This window comes from Silene latifolia, chromosome 6 (assembly GCF_048544455.1).
Source record: "Silene latifolia isolate original U9 population chromosome 6, ASM4854445v1, whole genome shotgun sequence".
Lineage (NCBI taxonomy): Eukaryota > Viridiplantae > Streptophyta > Magnoliopsida > Caryophyllales > Caryophyllaceae > Silene > Silene latifolia.
In genome coordinates, this window is record NC_133531.1 from 76,501,902 (window position 1) to 76,522,446 (window position 20,545).

At 40.7% G+C, this 20,545-nt stretch overlaps 2 protein-coding genes across 2 annotated transcripts; both read left to right on the forward strand.

Moving 5' to 3' along the window:
• The first annotated feature begins 15,687 nt into the window (after window positions 1-15,687).
• Window positions 15,688-17,046, forward strand: LOC141588242 (protein FAR1-RELATED SEQUENCE 5-like). Its single transcript, XM_074409695.1, has one exon. The coding sequence runs from the start codon at window positions 15,688-15,690 to the stop codon at window positions 17,044-17,046; it is 1,359 nt and encodes a 452-aa protein (XP_074265796.1).
• LOC141588243 (protein FAR1-RELATED SEQUENCE 5-like) lies at window positions 17,046-17,477 on the forward strand. Its single transcript, XM_074409696.1, has one exon. It carries the CDS (start codon window positions 17,046-17,048, stop codon window positions 17,475-17,477), a length of 432 nt encoding a protein of 143 aa, XP_074265797.1.
• The last annotated feature ends 3,068 nt before the right edge of the window (window positions 17,478-20,545 follow it).

The window sequence follows — 20,545 nt, forward strand, 5'->3', positions numbered from 1 at the left end:
GCCACATTGGACCGTGAGTCCTGGCTTCGGATCTTCATGAATCAGATGAATCAGTCTACTCGACTGAAGAATGATGGATCAAACTTCGCGGACCGGGAGGCGGCATTACGGAATGCTGCCGCTGGCGACGGAAGCTCAAATATCTATTAGAGCCCATCCCGGCAAACCCAGGTCCCACGGCTAGAGCTGCTGAAATCACCAAGTTTAATGATTTCTGTATGGAAGCGGGTGCGATTAAAAACGTACTCATTTTTGCAATGGAACCCAATTTGCAGAAACGCTTCATAGCCCATGGTGCAAACAAGATTTTCACCACGCTCACCAAGGAATTCTCGAAAGCACCGAGAATCGTGACCTATGAGCATACCACTCGCTTCTTTGATGCGAGACTCCAGAAAGGGCCAACCAAAATTAGCCCACACATTCTAAGCATGATTGAGAATGTCGAGAAGCTGGAGACCTTTGATTGTAAGATCAGCGAGAACATTGTGATCGACCGCATGCTTCACTCACTCCACGATGGTTTTTCGCAATTTAGAGCGAATTACTATATGAATGATTTGAAGAAAAGTCCCCATGAATCGCACTCCCTTCTCGTACGCACCGAGAAGGACATGAAGTTCAGTGGGAGCTTGAAACAGGATGTTCTCGTTGTGACAAACAAAGGGAAAGGTAAGGGCAAAGCTCGTGCAAACCTAGCGGTAGAGGGCAAACCGAAGTTCAAGAAGTCGGGTTCAGGTAAGAGTGGGCCTGGTGAGTCGAGCACCTCATCAGGCGCGACAAAGAGCAAGAATGAAAACATGGAGTGCCATCATTGCCACAAGACTGGGCATTGGAGGCGTACATGTCCTGTTTATCATGAGGACTTAAAGGCAGGTCGTGTTAAACCTGTTGGTATGTCTTCTTTCTCTTCTACTTTTATTCATATGATTGAGATTAACCACGCAAGTTACGGAACTTGGGTACTTGATACTGGTTGTGGTTCTCATCTGTGTAATCATGTGCAGGGGCTCCGAAACATCGAACCCCTCGTAAAGGGTGAGGTGGACCTGCGTGTTGGGAATGGAGCACGAGTGGCTGCCGTCTCAAGGGGAACATATGTGATCCAGCTTCCTAGCGGATTTGAGTTATTTTTATATAACTGCTATTATGTACCCAGTCTTTCAAAAAAACATTATTTCAGTTTCTGCACTTGACAAACTTGTATTTTCATTTGTAATAGAGAATAATACTTGCATTTTCTCATTACACGATATGATTTATGGCAAGGCAGTCTCCATGAACTGAATTTATGTTTTAGATCAGACAACCGAAATATTACACGTAATGAATAAAAAGTTAAAGGTTGGTGACAAAGATCAAACGTATCTATGGCACTGCCGTATGGGACACATTAATGAGAAACGCGTTAAACAGCTCATCAAGAATGGAGCTATCTCGGCCTTTGATTTTCAATCATTTGGCACGTGTGAATCATGTCTCATCGGTAAGATGACTCGGATTTCCTTCAAAGGTGTTGGAATGCGCGCTGCTGACCTATTAGGTCTCATACACACGGATGTATGTGGACCTATGTCAATCACCGCACGAGAAGGCTATAGGTATTTCATCACTTTCACGGACGATTTAAGTAGATATGGCTATGTCTACTTAATGAAGCACAAAAGTGAATCCTTTGAGAAATTCAAAGAATACCAGAATAGGGTACAGAACCTATTAGGTAGAAAGATTAAAACACTACGTTCAGATCGTGGTGGCGAGTATCTTTCTCACGAGTTTGATCAACACCTTAAAGACTGTGGGATTGCCTTTACGCTTAACTCCACCGGAACACCTCAATTGACCGGTGTGTCCGAACGGAGAAATCGAACACTACTTGATATGGTTCGATCCATGATGAGTCACACCGTGTTGCCTGACTCATTGTGGGGTTATGCTCTTTTGTCAGCCGCTCTAATACTTAACCGAAGTCCGTCTAAAGATGTTGACAAGACTCCATATGAACTATGGAAGGGAACGGTCCCTAACTTGTCCTTTATACGGGTTTGGGGCTGCGAGGCTTATGTCAAGTGGAGACACGAGGATAAGCTCGGCCCGCGATCGGTCAAGACATACTTTATAGGTTATCCTAAAGGAACGCTTGGTCATTACTTTTATTCGCCAACCGAACAACGTGTTTTTGTTGCGGCTAGTGCGACATTCTTAGAGAAGGAATTTCTCGAGAATGCAAAGAGTGATAGAACCTTCGAATTGTCGGAGATTCCAGAACCAAGTACCGAGCAACTATTGGAGGAACCTATTCCTTCAATCCCGGCTGCGGTTAACATTCCTGAGGAACCCAGGAGGTCGGGAAGAGTCTCTATTCCTCCAGACAGATACATTGGTATGGTCGAGGAACATGACATAGATGACGTTCTACTCTTAAAGAGTAGTGAACCCGCAACCTATAAAGGTGCCATGACTAGTTCTGACTCAAAGCTATGGCTTGAGGCCATGCAATCCGAGATGGACTCCATGTATGAGAACAACGTGTGGGATCTTGTTGACTTACCTGCTAAGGTTCGTCCCCTTCAATGCAAATGGCTTTACAAGATAAAGCATTCTGTGGAAGGTCAACAAGATATCTACAAAGCACGACTAGTTGCTAAAGGTTTCACCCAAGTGCCAGGTTTGCACTACGATGAAATCTTTGCACCCGTAGTCATGGTGCGTTCCATTCGGATTATCTTAGCGATTGCCGCTTTTCATGACTATGAAATTTGGCAAATGGATGTGAAAACCGCCTTCTTAAACGGTTTTTTGGAGGAAGAGTTGTACATGGTACAACCCGAAGGTTTCATCGATCCAGAACATCCTAAGAAAGTGTGCAAGCTTAAGCGTTCCATTTATGGACTTAAGCAAGCATCAAGGAGTTGGAATCATCGCTTCGACCAAGTGATAAAAGAAAATGGATTCACTCGATCAGTCGAGGAACCATGTCTTTATATCAAGTCGAGTGGGAGCAAGATTGTCTTCCTAATATTGTATGTCGATGACATACTCCTGATTAGGAATGACATACCTCTCTTAACTTCGGTGAAAGTATGGTTGAAAAACCATTTCCAGATGAAAGATCTGGGTGAGGCGCAAAGAATTCTAGGCATCTGTATCTATCGAGATAGATCACGACGGATGTTATCCCTCAGTCAGGAGTCTTACATAGACAAAGTCCTAGAGAGATTCAACATGACTAACTCCAAGAAGGGGTTCCTTCCTATGGCTCCAGGGGTGCATTTGAGCAAGTCTCGTGCACCGAGACACCGGAAGAGAAAGAGCGCATGGCACGGATTCCTTATGCTTCGGCTATAGGATCAATCATGTATGCCATGATATGCACACGTCCGGACGTGGCATATGCATTGAGTATGACAAGTCGATTCCAACAAAGATCCAGGTGAATCACATTGGTTAGTTGTCAAGAACATTCTTAAGTACCTCCGGAGGACTAATGATTGGGCATTGACTTATGGAGGCCCTCAAAAGCTATGCGCAACCGATTCGCAGATGCTAGCTTCCAAACGGATCGAGATGACTCGAAATCTCGATCGGATTCGTTTTTACTCTTAATGGCGCTGCAGTCAGCTGGAAGAGTTCCAAACAAACTGTTACAGCAGATTCTACGACTGAGTCCGAGTACTATGCCGCGTCTGAAGCTACAAAGGAAGCGATATGGATGCGTCAATTCTTACATGGGCTATCTGTAGTGCCTAGTTCGAATGACCCGATTACCATCTATTGCGACAATAGTGGTGCCATCTTCCAAGCTAAGGAGCCTAAGTCTAGCAACAAGTCTAGACATGTACAACGGAAAGCTCATCTAATCCGAGATTACGTGGAGCAAAAGGAAGTAGTGATAGAAAAGATTGCTACGGATAATAACATAGCAGATCATCCTCTCACTAAAGCATTACGACAAGATAAGCATGAAGGGCACGTTAATTCCATGGGAATTAAACGTGTTCCTAAGTTGTAGTACTCTTTTATGGATTAGATTCATTCCCTTTTGTACTCTATACGACATCATCGTTTTGATATTTATATATTTTGTTTTTCATGTGGAATTGTACGACAATTTTTGAACACCACAAAGTGAACTGAACGAACATTATATTTTTCAGTCCTTAATTGCCCACATGAGCTGATAACTCTGGCAATTATTTTGTGACGTTGGTTGATGGTGGGTTCAACGAGCCATAAGTCAACCGGTTGACTGACCAATCACAGAGGCGATTTATACGGATATTTCGTAGGACAAAATTGTGACATCGACGTGGAGTCCTAAATGTTTTATAACATTCGGTGCCCGGTCGTGGATAGGACCTCCATGGTGATCCTAAGAGTCGATTCTTTTGACTATCGACTGTCTCTTGAGACTAAGGCAGATTTTGGGTGACTTTGGTTTCTTTCTCACGGTCATCCGTAACAGGGGCCAAGTAGATTTTTTTCTGGGTCATTTCATGCCGTGCTTAGATCGGAAGGAGTTCGAGTTGAAGGAAATATTCAGCCTTTATCGGTACTCGATATTTCTCGGGGCCACTCGAGGAGTCAGAATCGAAATGCATGGCCATGCTCGGATACGGATTCGTTTTATCGCTTAAGTTACTCTCTAGTCGGGGAAACCACTCTTGATCCGCATCGATTGTAAAATACGACCTTTGCGGATCCGGATCTGCAAATTGTTTTACATTGAGTGGGAGAAATTTTAAATGAATATGAGAATCGGTTATCGCACATACACTTGTACGGACAAGTGGGAGTTTGTTGGAGCTGTGTCCTCCAGTTAGTGCGGATAACGTCATTGCACATACACTTGTACAGACAAGTGGGAGCTTGTTAAGGCCGGTGTCCTTTACGATTAGTGCAAGGACTTATAAATCTCTAAAAGGATCAAAGGGTATACTTTTGTATCATAATCAGTTGGTCCACGTTTATCAATAACGGTTGGCTTGCTAGATAAGTTTGACGTTATTGTCATACAGATGGCGGTGATCAACTAGTCCCTAAAAGTCACACCTATAGGATACGTTTGAGAGATGTGACAGTATGAAAATACAGTCATGTAGATGCCAAATTTGACTAACCAGTTAGTCCGAGTTATTTGACTAGTAATTAGTCAAAAATGTGATGTTGAGATATTTTATTTAATACGGATTAAATAAAAAGGGCTAAGACGAATTAAACGATTAATTCGTAAAATTGAATATAAACGATTTATATTTGATTAATGTATATTGAATAAATTAATTATACGATATTGTCTTTGTCGGACATGTATTAATAATTCAACTAACCCGTCTTATTAGTTGATGCTTTAATAACCGATAACCGATGGCGATTTATAATTAGACTGTGTCATATACATTTAGTAATTTGGATTCGGACCACGAGTTTATATGAAGAGGAAATGAAAAAGCCCATGAGGCTCCCTCTCACTCGGTTTGGCCGAGCCAAACATAGACAAAAGGAGCCATCTCCTCTTTTGTTAACCTAAGCATTTTCATTTGTATGAAAACTAGGGTTTTGGGAAAAAATGCCTCTCAAAATTCGGATCTCACATCCAACCAAAACTCACAAAACAATCCTCTCTATATTGCAAGGCAATTAGAGGATTCCTTCTAGCACAAGGGCATTTCTCGGACAATCTTGGGTGCAACAATTAGGAGGAGATCTACTTTGATCTCTCATTGCCGAATTGCACTAGGACCGGAGGTTATTACTTAATCTTTATCGTCTCATTGTGTTTTTCGTTTATGACTATAAATTGCATATAAAATTTGCGTTATAATCCTATAATTAAAGGGTATTATACGGATATTACCCCACAACAAAGTGGTATCAGAGCAGAAGATTCCGGCACCTAAACAAATGAATTTAATGAACCTAGGGAGTCTAAATAAAATGAACCCGGGGAGAGTTGTTTGGAGCTACCGCAAAGACTCGGGAGACATCCCGGAGTCGCAAATTGGCCCTCATTAACTCGAGCCGGTAACATGGGGAAGTGTGATGAGAGTTAGGTTTTGTATGTACATGTATGTGAAGATGCATGTTGGTAATAGTTGATAATTGAAAGGGTATGTGTTGAAATTTGCAAGTGTGGTGAACGGAGAAATAGTGGAGGTGACGGGTTTGTGAATGTTGTTATGTTGGAATTAGAATATGCATGAATTGTATGTTGGTATGATTATAATGTGGCATTTAAGTCCTTGATGTTATGTGTTTGCTGCGGGAATAGTGAGCATGATAGAGAACTTTATACTGTATACCCGTCTATTGTGTGACTCGGCCGAGCAGGGCAGGTACTCGACCGAGTAGGGAGCACTCGGCCGAGTAACCAAGCACTCGACGGAGTATTGCTTGGCACTGATTAGCAGTGGCTACTGTATGTGATAACTCGACCGAGTAAATAAGTATACTCGACCGAGTAGTGACTACTCGGCCGAGTGTTGTTTTACTCGACCGAGTGTTGTTTCTGAGTTTTTGACGTTTGCTTTTGGAGTCGAATACTCGACCGAGTATCTAGGATACTCGACCGAGTAGTCGTTACTCGACCGAGTATGGTTGTATACTCGGTCGAGTGTTCCTTTGGCGGAAGGTTGTTACATTTTGAGCCGTAGGATTTTGTGTTTACTTTTCCTTGTTTCTTGTCAGCTCAAAATGCCACCCAAAAGAACTATCGCGCAGATCCAAGCTTCTTAGATGACTCTTGATGAGGTTGCTCGCATGATTGAGCAACAAGAGGCTCTCCTTGAAGCTCTCAAAAATGTGGGAAAGGGGAATGAGAAGTCGATGGATGCTACTCAGCTCAGCATCATCATTGCTCGCTTCAACCCTCCCACATATGATGGGGTAGGTGAACCAAAGCTACTCGAGAAGTGGCACCGTGAGATCGAAGCTCTCATGGAAATGGTTAAGTGCCCCGAAGACATGATCGTCGAGCAGGTAGTGTACTACCTAAGAGGTGAAGCTGCAGTTTGGTGGCAAAACGTCAAGGAAGATGCTAGAGCTTTTACCAGGTGAAGGAGCTATTCCTTGTCCAGGTTGAAGAGTGCTATGAGGGAGCAGTTTGTGCCGGAGCATATCCGACACAAGATGAGATCCGACTTTGATTCCTTTACCATGACTGATGAGATGACAGTCACTGACTACTACCATCGGTTCCTGGAGATATCTCGTTATGTTGAGGACATGCAGCTAGGACAAAGAGGGTTGGCTCTCCGTTTTAAGAGGGGTTTATCTGCTAAGATCGTGAGTCGTATGCCAGTCGGGGTTGCTACTGACCTCAAGGAAGTGTATTTGAGAGCGGGTCAAGCTGAGAGAATGGTAGATATCTCAAGTGAGATCGATGAGAGGACTGCTGCGGAAAAGAGGAAGACTGACAGTGGAAGCAACAGTCAGTCGGCCAACAAGAAGGAGAACTTCAACCATGCTAAGGCTTTTTCTGGTGGAGCTGGTTTCTCGGGAGGATCTCGTGGCTGGGGAAAGAATGGATGTCGGAGTGTGAGTGACAACTCTAACCTTACATGCTTCAACTGTGGTGGAATAGGCCACAAAAGACGGGAATGCACGAGCTACAAGCCCGACACTAGTTCAGGAGCTCGGTCAGGGAATTTTTCTCAGGGACCGACTCAGAGTTTTGCTAGTAACCAACCGGGAGGTTTATGGGGCAACAAAGGTGGACAGGGTAACCAGGGCGGTTACAACCGCAGTGGTGGTGGATCATATCAGCGCCAGAACAACAACACCACCCAAGATTCGGCAGCCAAGCCAAGTACCTCCAATGCTTCAGTTCAGGGTGGAGGACAGAAAAATAGTGGGAAGCTTTTCATGATGGACAAGCAGGAAGCACAGGATGATGCTCATGTAGTTACCGGTACCTTTCTTGTTCATAACGTACCGTCCTTTGTTTTGTTTGATTCAGGGGCTACACACTCTTTTGTGTCTAAGAGTCATGCTGTGTCTATGGGTTTGGGAAGGTTTGAGGTTGTAAAGGATGATGTGTTCATACCTTCGGGGGAGTCTGTGTCGTGTCTCAAGTTGTATAAGGGAGTATCCATGGTAATTGGAGTGGTAGATTTACCAGTAGACCTGTTAGAGTTTCCTATGGATGAGTTCGAGGTGATTGTCGGGATGGATTGGCTGGGTAAGTATGATGCCAGGATAGATTGTCGGCAAAAGAGGGTGTCCTTAAAGGGTCCCAAGGGTGTTAGGGTGTCCTATAGACGGTTTGTGGTAAAGCCTAAGTGTAGGTTCATAGCTGTGATGACTTTAAAGTCATGTTTGAGGAAGAAGTGTCCCTTGATTCTCTGTCATGTGAGAGACCACCGAGTAGAGCCGCCGACAGCTTTTGAGATATCTGTGGTGAGAGAGTTCGAAGATGTTTTTTCTGAGGAGATACCGAGTTTGCCTCCCAAGAGGGATGTTGATTTCAGCGTGGAGCTTAAGCCGGGAACGGGTCCTATATCTAAAGCACCTTACCGTATGGCACCTAAAGAGTTGGCAGAGTTGAAAAAGCAGATACATGAGTTGCTAGGCAAGGGTTACATGAGCCCTAGTGTGTCACCGTGGGGAGCTCCAGTTCTTTTTGTAAAGAAGAAAGATGGGAGTATGAGACTGTGCATCGATTATAGAGAGCTCAATCGTGTCACAGTGAAGAACAAGTATCCGTTGCCTAGGATTGATGATTTATTTGATCAGTTAAGTGGAGCAGGTGTGTTTTTCAAGATTGATCTGAGGTCGGGATATCACCAGCTGAGGATAGCAGATGAGGATATTCCTAAGACAACGTTCCGATCTCGATATGGTCATTACGAGTACGCGATGATGCCTTTTGGGTTGACCAATGCACCAGCGACTTTTATGGATTTGATGAATCGGATCTTTACACCGTTCTTGGATAGGTTTGTGGTTGTTTTCATCGATGATATCTTAGTCTATCTAAGTGCGAGTTCTGGCTAGAGGAGGTGGCTTTTCTAGGCCATGTGATATCTAAGAAGGGAGTATCTGTGGATCCTAGTAAGATTGAGGCCGTAACCAAGTGGGAATCGCCGAAGAATGTTGCTGAGATTCGGAGTTTCTTAGGCCTTGCTGGCTACTACAGGAGATTTGTAAAAGATTTCTCTACCATAGCGCAGCCTATGACATCTTTCATGAGGAAGGAAGTTAGGTTTGTTTGGGATGAGAGTTGTACGACGGCGTTTCAGACCTTAAAGGAACGCTTGACCACAGCCCCTATCCTAGCCTTGCCTGAGGGATGTGATGACTTTGAGGTATATACCGATGCTTCAAAGAATGGTCTTGGTTGTGTTTTAATGCAGGAAGGGAAAGTCATAGCTTATGCTTCGAGATAGCTGAAGCAATATGAGGAGAACTACCCTACTCATGACCTGGAGCTGGGTGCAGTTGTTTTCGCTCTTAAGATTTGGAGGCACTACCTTTATGGAGCAACTTTTATGGTGTTCTTTGATCATAAGAGTTTAAAATATATCTACACTCAGAAGGAGCTTAACATGCGACATAGACGGTGGATGGAGTTGATCGGAGATTATGATATGGAGATCATCTATCACGAGGGTAAGGCTAATGTTGTTGCAGATGCACTGAGTAGGAAGAGCGTTCATTCGCTATGTACAGCTATGTCCTTGCTGAAGTTGAGGGATGAGATGTCTAGGATGGGGATCTTTATGATACGAAAGGGGGATACCATCGGGGATTTGACGATCGAGCCAGAGTTGTATGAGAACATCAAGAGTAAGCAAGAGCTTGATCCCAAGATTCAGGAGTGGAAGTCAAGGGTAGAGAGTGGAACGGTTTCCAGGTTTTCTATCCATGCAGATGGGAGTGTTCGTTTTGATGGGAGATGGTGTGTTCCTGAGGATGCAGAGTTGCGGAGAGTGATCTTGACGGAGGCTCATTGCACTCCCTATTCAGTTCACCCGGGTGGTGACAAGCTTTACAAAGACCTTAAGAAGACTTTTTGGTGGCCAAACATGAAGAGAGATGTAGCTGAGTTTGTAGCTAGATGTTTGACCTGTCAAAGGGTCAAGGGTGAACAAAGGAGACCACAAGGTAAGATACGATCTTTAGAAGTACCCGAGTGGAAGTGGGAGTCGATCTCCATGGACTTCATTGTGGGGTTGCCTAGGTCGAGCAAGGTAACAAAGATGATTTGGGTGATTGTTGATCGGTTAACCAAGTCAGCCCATTTCGTTCCCATGAAAGATACTTGGTGTAAGATGCAATGGCATTGGGTTCTGAAAGGCATGTGGTTCGGTTACATGGTATACCTAAAGCTATCGTTTCGATCGTGATGCGAGGTTCATATCCAAGTTTTGGCAAGAACTGCAAGAGTTGATGGGTACAACTTTGAAGATGAGTACAACCTTTCATCCGGCAACCGATGGTCGACGAACGGACCATCAAGACCTTAGAGGACATGTTGAGGGCATGTGTTATGGAGTTTGGGGGCAGTTGGGAAGATAGGCTTGATCTGATCGAGTTTTCATACAATAACAGTTATCATACAAACATCGGGATGACACCTTTTGAAGCTTTGTATGGCCGGAAATGCCGAAGTCCAGTTTGTTGGGATGATAGTTCTGAGACAGTGGTTTTAGGGCCACAGCTGGTATAAGAGATGGTTGAGCAAGTTTAATTAATTCGGCAAAAGATGAGAGCAGCTCAAGATCGTCAGAAGAGCTATGCCGATTTACACCGCAGGGACATTGAGTTTGCGGTAGGTGACAAGGTCCTTTTGAAAGTGTCACCTATGCGAGGTGTTATGAGGTTTGGAAAAAAGGGTAAGCTAAGCCAAAAGTTTATAGGTCCTTATGAGATTTTGGACCGTGTTGGCGAGGTAGCTTACAGGTTAGCGTTACCACCAGCTTTGGATAGGGTACACAATGTTTTTCATGTATCTCAACTTCGAAAGTATGTGAGCGATCCGTCGCATATCCTTGAAATGGAGAACATCGAGCTTGATGAATCCTTGTCCTACACCGAGATTCCTAAGGAGATTCTTGATCGCAAGGTTCGTAAGACCCGGAATGGTGAGACGGTCTTACTCAAGGTCCTTTGGTCTAATCATAATGTGGAGGAAGCCACATGGGAACCCGAGGAAGCTATGCGAGAACGTTTTCCTAACCTTTTTAATCAGGTATGTTTGGTTACGGGGACGTAACCGTTGTCTTTTTGGGGGGGTAGTGTTTTGTCTTGTTTTGTTGTTTTTGCTTTGAGTCGGGGTAGTGAATTTTGTGGTGATTTGTGTATTTCTTTGGTGTTGTTACATGTGGTTAGTATAGTCTTTTTGCGTTGTGTTGTACCTTGTTTTAGAGTGGAGTGTGAACTTCGGGACGAAGTTATTTTTAAGGGGGGAAGACTGTAATACTACGGATTTTCTTTGGTGACTACTCGACCGAGTAGAGCCTACTCGGCCGAGTAGTGCTGTTGTTGTGGGTTGTTTTGGTTCTGCCGATGAATACTCGACCGAGTATAGTGAATACTCGACCGAGTAGAGGATACTCGGCCGAGTATAGCTTTACTCGACCGAGTATTCGGTCTAGCGAGTGTTATTTTGACGGTTTAATTAGGGAGTGTTTAAGATTATTTTTATATCCCGCGTCAGTTTGTAAACATCATTTCAAACTTCATCATTTCTACGTTAACCCTAATCTCTCCTTAATCACTTCCTAATAATCCCATAGCATTGTTGTGTGTGTAATCGTCGGAGTTCGTGCGTATAATTCCTCATTCTAGTGTTGGTAAGTTTTATCTCTATGTTATTCGTATTCGTTGGGGTTACTGTGTACATTTACGGAATTGGGAATATGGGGGTTGTGCAATGTGTAATTGTGTTATGTGATTATGGTATAGGAGAAGACTTCGTAGAGGAGCCTTTCTGATTGTTCGAGTTCATTCCACTGTTGATTGCTAAGGTAGGGTTTCCCTACTCGGTTCTCGTTCTTTGTTAAGACATGTTTGTTGTGTGATTATTGTTATCTGTTGATCATCGGAGTATGGAGATTGTCATGACGATGTTGGTGTGAGGGTGTTATGACGGCTGTGATGTCGTGTGATTGTGATTGTGGTGTAGTCACTTGCGGGAGTGGCTTCACACCCTAGTTCGCCCTCCGTGGAACCCGCCACGGGAGGGGATGTGCACATTAAGGGACAGGGATTGTTTGTCGCTCGTTGAGGAGCTGGACTAGGTGGGATCGGATGCGGTCACCCACTGGCGGCGAGGATTACCTGTTGCGATGGGTAATCTGGCAGGGCTACACACTTCGGTGTGTAGTCGGTTACTGTGTGAGAACGAAATATTGGAATTGGAGATGATCAGTTGATTACTTCGTTTGTTTGTCTTATTATTTGAGTAATACTGACCCCGTTGTTGTTTGTGGAATCTGCGGTGATCCATTCGGGGATGGTGAGCAGGCTTGACAGTTATTGCTAGTGTGAGCTTGGGGATAGTCATGGGAGTGTTGTCATCACCAGTCATAGCATCACCGTCTGAGTCTTAGTTTGATTTCTTTTATTGTCAGACATTGGAGTTGTATTTTGTTGAATCAGTATTTGGATTTGGATGTTGTAAACTTTATACTTTACAAGATTCTAATAAATGTGCTCAGTTCAGACGCTTTTGATATGTACTAACCTCGGGCAACCGAGACGGTAACACACTTTCATGGTAGGGTGGTCCTGGTAAGGCACCTTGGTATGAGGGGGTGTTACAACCTTCATTTCTAAAACCTTTTCCAATAACCAAAACTTTTAATCTCTTCAGAAAAGTATTTAATTTTCTTAAAAAAAAAAACAATGGACTACTCAAAATGCATGATAGTTGCCTACAAGAATGATGCTCATAAACAAAATTTCATGGAACATTATTGGGAATGGAAAGTAAGCCAGTTTTCTTCAAACTGGTTTGATGGAAATGACATTCCTGTGGAGATGGATGTACCATCTCACAGTAGTCCTTTACATCATTTCCTTACTACTCAGTTTTTGCTCCAGATTTTGTTTGAGCGACTTGAGAGGGAAGAAAAGAAAAACATGGCCGTGGTGTGCAAGGGCTGGTCAAAGTGGTTCCTTATAGGGAGGGAGCCAGAGGTAAATGAAAGGGATTATTACCGAGGCGCGGTTCGGGGACAGGAAAATGGTATAATCACTGTCACAAAGGATCATCGGCTCCTTGAAAGATTCTGCCTTTGCACGACTATGTCTAGTCGTGCAGAAATAATTAGACATCATAAACAACAAGCACGACAATTTAAAAACCGAAGAGAAGAATATGAAATTGAGGAGCAGTCTGGTGATGAGGGTTATTATGACTCCGACTGTTAGATTAGTTTAGAAATATATTAAGTTAGTTTTCTAGTTTATTGTTATTTTGTATTATCTTGTGTTTTTTTTTTCAGTATAAGCCTTAGTAGGCTTTATCATTTTGAAATCCTTAAATGGCTTTTGTAAATATTTTACTAATATTAATGAAATAGTATTGTGTCTATTTGTTTGTTTACTAATATTAATGAAATAATATTAGCATTCAATACATTTTATATATGCTCCATCAAAATGGACAACAATATTTCCTATGAACATTAGCAGTAAAATAAATGTTTCTTTAAAGGCATGATAATGGACATTCGAAGGAATACATTATATATGAACTTTTATTTGTACGAAATAACTTGCTTATGTGGTGAAAAGACGCAATTATTCACATTAATTTGAATATTACTTCTAAATGTACATTATATTAATTATAAAAAAACATGTTCCATAAAATAAATTGTCAACTATCTATATTCGTAATTTGCATTTTCTGATAATTAGGTACAACTAAAATATTATTAGGCACTGTTTGGAAAATGTGCATTATATTATATTTAAAGGTACATTAAATTATTTAAAAAAGAACATGGAACATTATTTGGAAAAAATGTGGATTCAGTTTAATTCAAATGTCCATTACGTATTTTCATAATGTGCATATACTGTTTTATGCAATAGATTAAAGTAACATAGATAACTTCACCCAATTTATTAATTACCATGATTATGTTTGTGTCAGTTGTAAAGACACAACTGTTCACAGAATTTAATCTCTTATAATCAATTAATCCACTATATAAACCCAAGAGTACACAACTAGTTTTCCATCCTACCTTTTCCAATAACCAAAACTTTTAATCTCTTCAGAATAGTACTTAATTTTCTTAAAAAAAAAAACAATGGACTACTCAAAATGCACGATAGTTCCCTACAAGAATGATGCTTACAAACAAAATTTCATGGCCCATTATAGGGAATGGAAAGTAAGCCAGTTTTCTTCAAACTGGTTTGATGGAAATGCCATTCCTGTGGAGATGGATGTACCATCTCCCAGTCGTCCTTTACATCATTTGCTTACTACTCAGCCTTTGCTCCAGATTTTGTTTGAGCAACTTGGGAGGGAAGAAAAGAAAAACATGGCCATGGTGTGCAAGGGCTGGTCAAAGTGGTTCCTTATAGGGAACGAGCCAGAGGTAATGGAGAGGGATTATTACCGAGGCGCGGTTCACTGAAATGAAAATGGTGTAATAACTATCATAAAGAATAATCGGCTCCTTGACAGATTCTGCATCTGCACGACTATGTCTAGTCGTGCAGAAATAATTAGACATCACAAAAGACAAGAACGACAATTTTTAAAGGAAATAGAAGAAGAATATGAAATTGAGGAACAGTCTGGGGATGAGGGTTATTATGACTCCAACTGTTAGATTAGTTTAGAAATATGTTGTGTTATCTTGTGTTCATTGTTGTCAGAATCGCGATTCGATCCAACGATTCTACGATTTTACGATCCAAAAATGCTTGACCGATCCTGGATCCTACGATTCTATCATAGTTGTAGAATCTTACGATCCTATTAATTTGAAAATTTCTAGAGATGGGATCATAATACGATCCTGCGATTTTACGATCCTACGATCCGATTCCATAATAAAAAAAATTAATATATATTTTTATATAATGACACCGTAAAACCCAAATTTCGTGCATACACTGATACTAAATCATTAATTACCAATATTTTATGAATAAATATTAATAAATCAGTGTTTTGATTTTCAATTATATGTTTTTACCAAATAAAAAATTATATTTAGTGAGTTTGTAGAATCTTGCGATTCTACGATCCGATTCTACCGATTCGATCCTACCCTCCGCATCGATCCAAAGTAGAATCCCGATCCTGACAACATTGCTTGTGTTTATTGTTATTAGGTATTATCTTGTGTTTTTTTTTCAGTATAAGCCTTAGTAGGCTTTACCATTTTGAAAGCCTGAAATGGCTTTTGTAAATATTTTTCTAATATTAATGAAATAATATTATGACTATTTCTTTGTTTAATGTCATTAGCATTCAATACATTATATATATGCTATATCAAAATGGACAATAATATTTCCTATGAACATTAGCAGTAAAATAAATGTTCCTTTAAAGGCATGATAATGGACATTCGCAGGAATACATTATATATGAACCTTTATTTGTACGAAATAAATTGCCAATCTTTGTAGAGCATATTAGAATTGGATTACTGCATTATTGATGCAATAATATTCAATATACTTACTTACTTAACTACTGTTGAACAGACAATGAGTACAAGTGATGCAACTACGTCTTCTTCTACAAAAAACAGCTTTAAAACACCAAGGACAAGAATTGAAACATTAAATGCACTCCAGTACATTCCATTCTGTCCAGAGGAAAAGAAACCTAAAGTAGGACAATTATTCGAAATGCTAGAATCAGCAGAGTTATTCTACAAAGAATATTGTACAATCTGTGAGTTTACGCCAAGACTTGCAACAACAAAAAGGATTAAAGGCAATGAGTTACCGAATAGTTTTGCATTAAGGAATGTTGTCTGCAATAGGCAAGGTGTAAAGGAAAGTAGGAAAAGGAAGAGGACTGATACTGATACCGATACTACTGAGAATGATGCAGAATCTGATGTGACAGGCATAAGCCGTGTGAGGCCGATTACAAGAATTGACTGTCGTGCATTAGTGCAGTTTAAATACCAAGAAAATGGAACTTATATTGTTACCAGATTCGATGAAGCGCATAACCATCCACTTGCTTCGCCTGAATCTACAATATTCTTGAAAGGAAACCGAAAAATGACAGAGGTACAGATGCAATTTGTCACAAAGGTAAAGGTGCTAAAACTAGGTGGTGTGAAAGCCTATAGAGGTTGGAAGGAGCTGTGTGGAGGTTACGACAACATTGGGGCTACTGAGGTTGATTTCAAAAACTTTGTCAGGGACATAAAAACCTACATTGGTAATTTTGATGCACAAATGTTTGTTGAAAATCTTATTGGGAGAAAAGACACATGCAGTTCATTTTACTTTGATTTTATAGTAGATGAAAACAAGTGCCTGGCTGGAGTGTTTTGGGCAGATCCGATCTGCATAAAGAACTACATGTTGTTCGGTGTGGTTTTATCAGCAGATTCTACATATGGAACAAACAAGTACGATATGGTGTTTGTGCCTTTCACAGGAGTTGATCACCACAAAAGGTGCATAACGTTTGGAGCTGGGTTGATAGGTGATGAAAGTATTGAGTGTTATACATGGCTGTTCAAGACATTTTTGGAAGCAATGGGCGGGTGCCAACCGAGAATTATAATTACTGATCAGGACAAATCAATGAAGTCGGTAGTCCCGGAAGTGTTTAAGGAGTCAACACACAGACTGTGCATGTGGCACATAATGAAGAAACTAAGAGAGAAAGTCAGTTATCAATTGTTTCAAGATGAGGATTTTAAGACCAGGCTCAATAGGTGTGTTTGGAACAACCAACTTGAGCCTGATGAATTCGAAGAACAATGGGGGAAGATAATGACTGATTATCAACTTGTAGAACACGAGTGGTTTTCAGATTTGTACGATCTCAAGGAACAGTGGATCCCCCCTATTTTAAAGATGTTTCAATGTCTGGCTTGATGAGGGTTACTTCTAGGTCTGAGAGTGAAAACAGTTTCTTTGACAGGTTCCTCACACCTCATTTGACCCTTGTTGAGTTTTGGGTGTGCTATGAGAGTGCCTTGGAAGCACAAAGACACAAGCAGTCCAAATTGAACAGTGACAACAAACACTCTGAAATCCCACGGAAAACAAAGTCAAACCTTGAAGTCCATGCTTCTGAAATGTACTCGCACAACATTTTCAAAGACTTCCAAACAGAATTGGTTGCAGACTTTCTCGATTGCCGTTTTAAAGATGTGGAGAAGATTGATGAGACAAAAATATATATTCTAACAGACTTGCAGATGCAAAATAAGTCATGGAACGTAGCATATTCACCGATAACATGGAGATTACTTGTTCTGTTCTATGTTTCGAGAATGGGCTTGTTGTGCGAGCACCGCCTTTAGATTCTACACAACCAAGATTTTCAGAAAATACCAGAACAGTACATAACGCAAAGATGGGCAAAAGCCGCAATGAGTAAGCATGTCTTTGAAAAGATGGCAAACTGATAGATGTCTCTCAAAAGTTTTCTCGACCGGAAAAGTTTGAGTCTTGAAATATGGGCAAGAGGTTTATTCTTGTGTCAGCGTAGCTGAGTGTGATGATAACGACATGAAGCTTTTGATTGAAAAACTGAGAGATATTAGATTGGATATGATTACTAACGAAGTGTACCAAAAAGAAGAAAGACAAGATGAAAGAAATAGAAAAGTACGTGGGCTGCAAAATACCCGAGAAGTTGGTGATTCATGTTCCTAAAAAATCTAAAAACAAGGGTAGGACCAAGGGCAAGAGAATTGAATCACAAATGTTAAAAGCCCTAAAGAAGAGAGGAAAAGAGAAGAGGTCTTTGCAAAACATGTGGCCGCCAAGGACACAACTCTAGACTTGCAAAGAAACAAACCATCCGATGGTATGTATAATTTGGTTTCTTGTTAAAGCATATTACATTAATGTTAAATAATTATTAAATTATACAAGCATAGCGCATAGTGTTTACCTTCCAAAATCATCAATCTTATATGGAGGCACATAAGGTCTTTGTGCAATGAACATTATGGTTGTTAAGGCACAGATGAGAATTTCAAAGAATGTATATTTGGTTAACATTAAATCTATTATCAATTTAGTTGTTCATTTTGGCCATTTTCTCCTTATAAAATCTGATATTTAATTTACATTTTGTTGAATATTCACCAAATACTACCATGAAGATGACGACGATGAAGGAGATGAATCAGATGATGTGGAGGACGACGATGAAGAAGATGAATCTGATAACGAAGTGGAAGGTGCAAATTTTTGATTCAAGGATAGACATCCATAATATACACTACGAGAACATTCTTAAAGGCTTGTATGCACAATTCGATTTTACTGCCAAAGTACATTACTTTTATAGGGAAAGTATATTACATTTGTATTAAAGGATCATTATTGTTGTTCTGCAAGGAACATTCTTAAAGGCATGTATGTACATTACTCTTATAGCCAAAGTATATTACATTTGTATTAAAGGTTCATTATTGCTGTTCTGCAAGGAACATTCTTAAATGCTTGTATGTACATTACTCTAATAGCCAAAGTACATTACTCTTATAGCCAAAGTATATTACATTTGTATTAAAGGATCATTATTGTTGTTATGCAAGGAACATTCTTAAAGGCTTGTATGTACATTACTCTTATAGCCAAAGTACATTACTCTTATAGCCAAAGTATATTACTGACACGGCTGTCGTATACCCTGTCAAAGATAAAACCTAACGGTCTCAACTAAAATGTAGCAGAGGCAGTCGAGTATCGAATCCACAGGGAGGCGGTGCAATTATCAGTTGCCTAATTCTAATCTTAAAGTAACAAATGGGGGTTGTTTGAATTGGTTGCTAAACTACGAGATTTAAAAGAAAGAGAAAAAGGACAAGAGCAATAAAATAAGTTTAAACTATCAAGAGAGAAGGGACATGTCGGGAATTCGGTTCACTACGGTAGTCTAGTGACCCAGCTGTAAATGATTCGAGATTTAATTATATGCGAGACGGATGTTGAAAGGTCCTTTCGGTCCACTTTCTATCCTAAATTACCACTAACTTAACTTTCATTCTCATTAGGGTAGTCTACTGTTCATAGCAGGCCTATTTAGTCCAATCTTTCGATCTAGGATTAATTCTAGCCAGATTAAAGGATAACATAGAAGCGTGCACTCAACTAAGTCGAATAAATACAATTAAATTGCTATGGTGGCAGGGTCTCACAACTAATTCATCTAATTCATTTACTACATCGTCACATTTCTACCGCAGATCCCCTAATCCCAACATGAAAGGGGTTTAGCTACTCATGTCGCTAATTAAACTAACAGCAGTTAAATTCCCAGCAATAAACATTATGAAATAAATAATAAATTGCATAAAAGAGAAATTAGGGCAGAAGAAATAATGAGACAAACAAAGAATTAAAGCAAACAAAAGGTTAATTATTATTAAAGGAAGAGAAGGAATTACAATCAATGCGAATCCGGCGTAGAGAACAATCGAATCCGATCAATAATAATCCCAAAACAAGGTTACAGTAAAGAAGAATGAAGTACGCAGTAAAAGTTTTACGTAAACTGACTAAGATAAAAGCTAGATAGTCCTAATGACCTAGTAAAGCGTGCTTAAATAGCAAAGTAAAAGAGTTTAGCGAAATAAACATTCACACGGGCTGATTAAAGACCATAACCATCAAAACCACTCGATCGAGTGGATTAAAACCACTCGATCGACCAAATCCTCAGCCAAAACTACTCGATCGACCAGAAAGTTACTCGATCGAGTAGTTGGTCTTTCTGCAAGTTAAGGATCGAGTACAAAGTGCTCGATCGACCACTCTGGGACGTAGAAACCACTCGATCGAGCGGTAAAACAGCTCGATCGAGTACTTTGACTTCATTTCAGCTCAAGTCCTCGCCTAAATGCCTCGTAATGCGTGCCACGACGCTTCCAAATGCAGTATCTCACTCTGGAACAATCCCGTCGCCTCTAAATGCATGCAAAAAGAACGAAAAAGGGTACGATTCCACTACTTTCGCGTTCATTTCTACAAAATGGACAAAACGAACCAAAGTAGCCAATTTGGGGCAAAATACTATAAAAACAGTATAAAAATGCATAGAAATACGTGCTGAAATAGGCTAAAAAGACTATATATTAGGCACGTATCAAACCTCCCCAAACCAAACCTTTACTCGTCCTCGAGTAAACTCAAAACTAAACTAATGGAACGGAAACGATAACTCAGAGCTAGCTTAACTTGTTTACTTGAACCAATTTAATGCAACAAAGACCAACAGTTAAAGCTAAGCAGTCAATACGCAAACGAGTTATAAGCTGTTCAGAAATATAGCCAACCTATCGACCTTGCAAGACCATCAAAATCGGACTCTCTCGTGGTCACTCTTCTCTCATGAAGCAAAGGGTGAATGTTATAT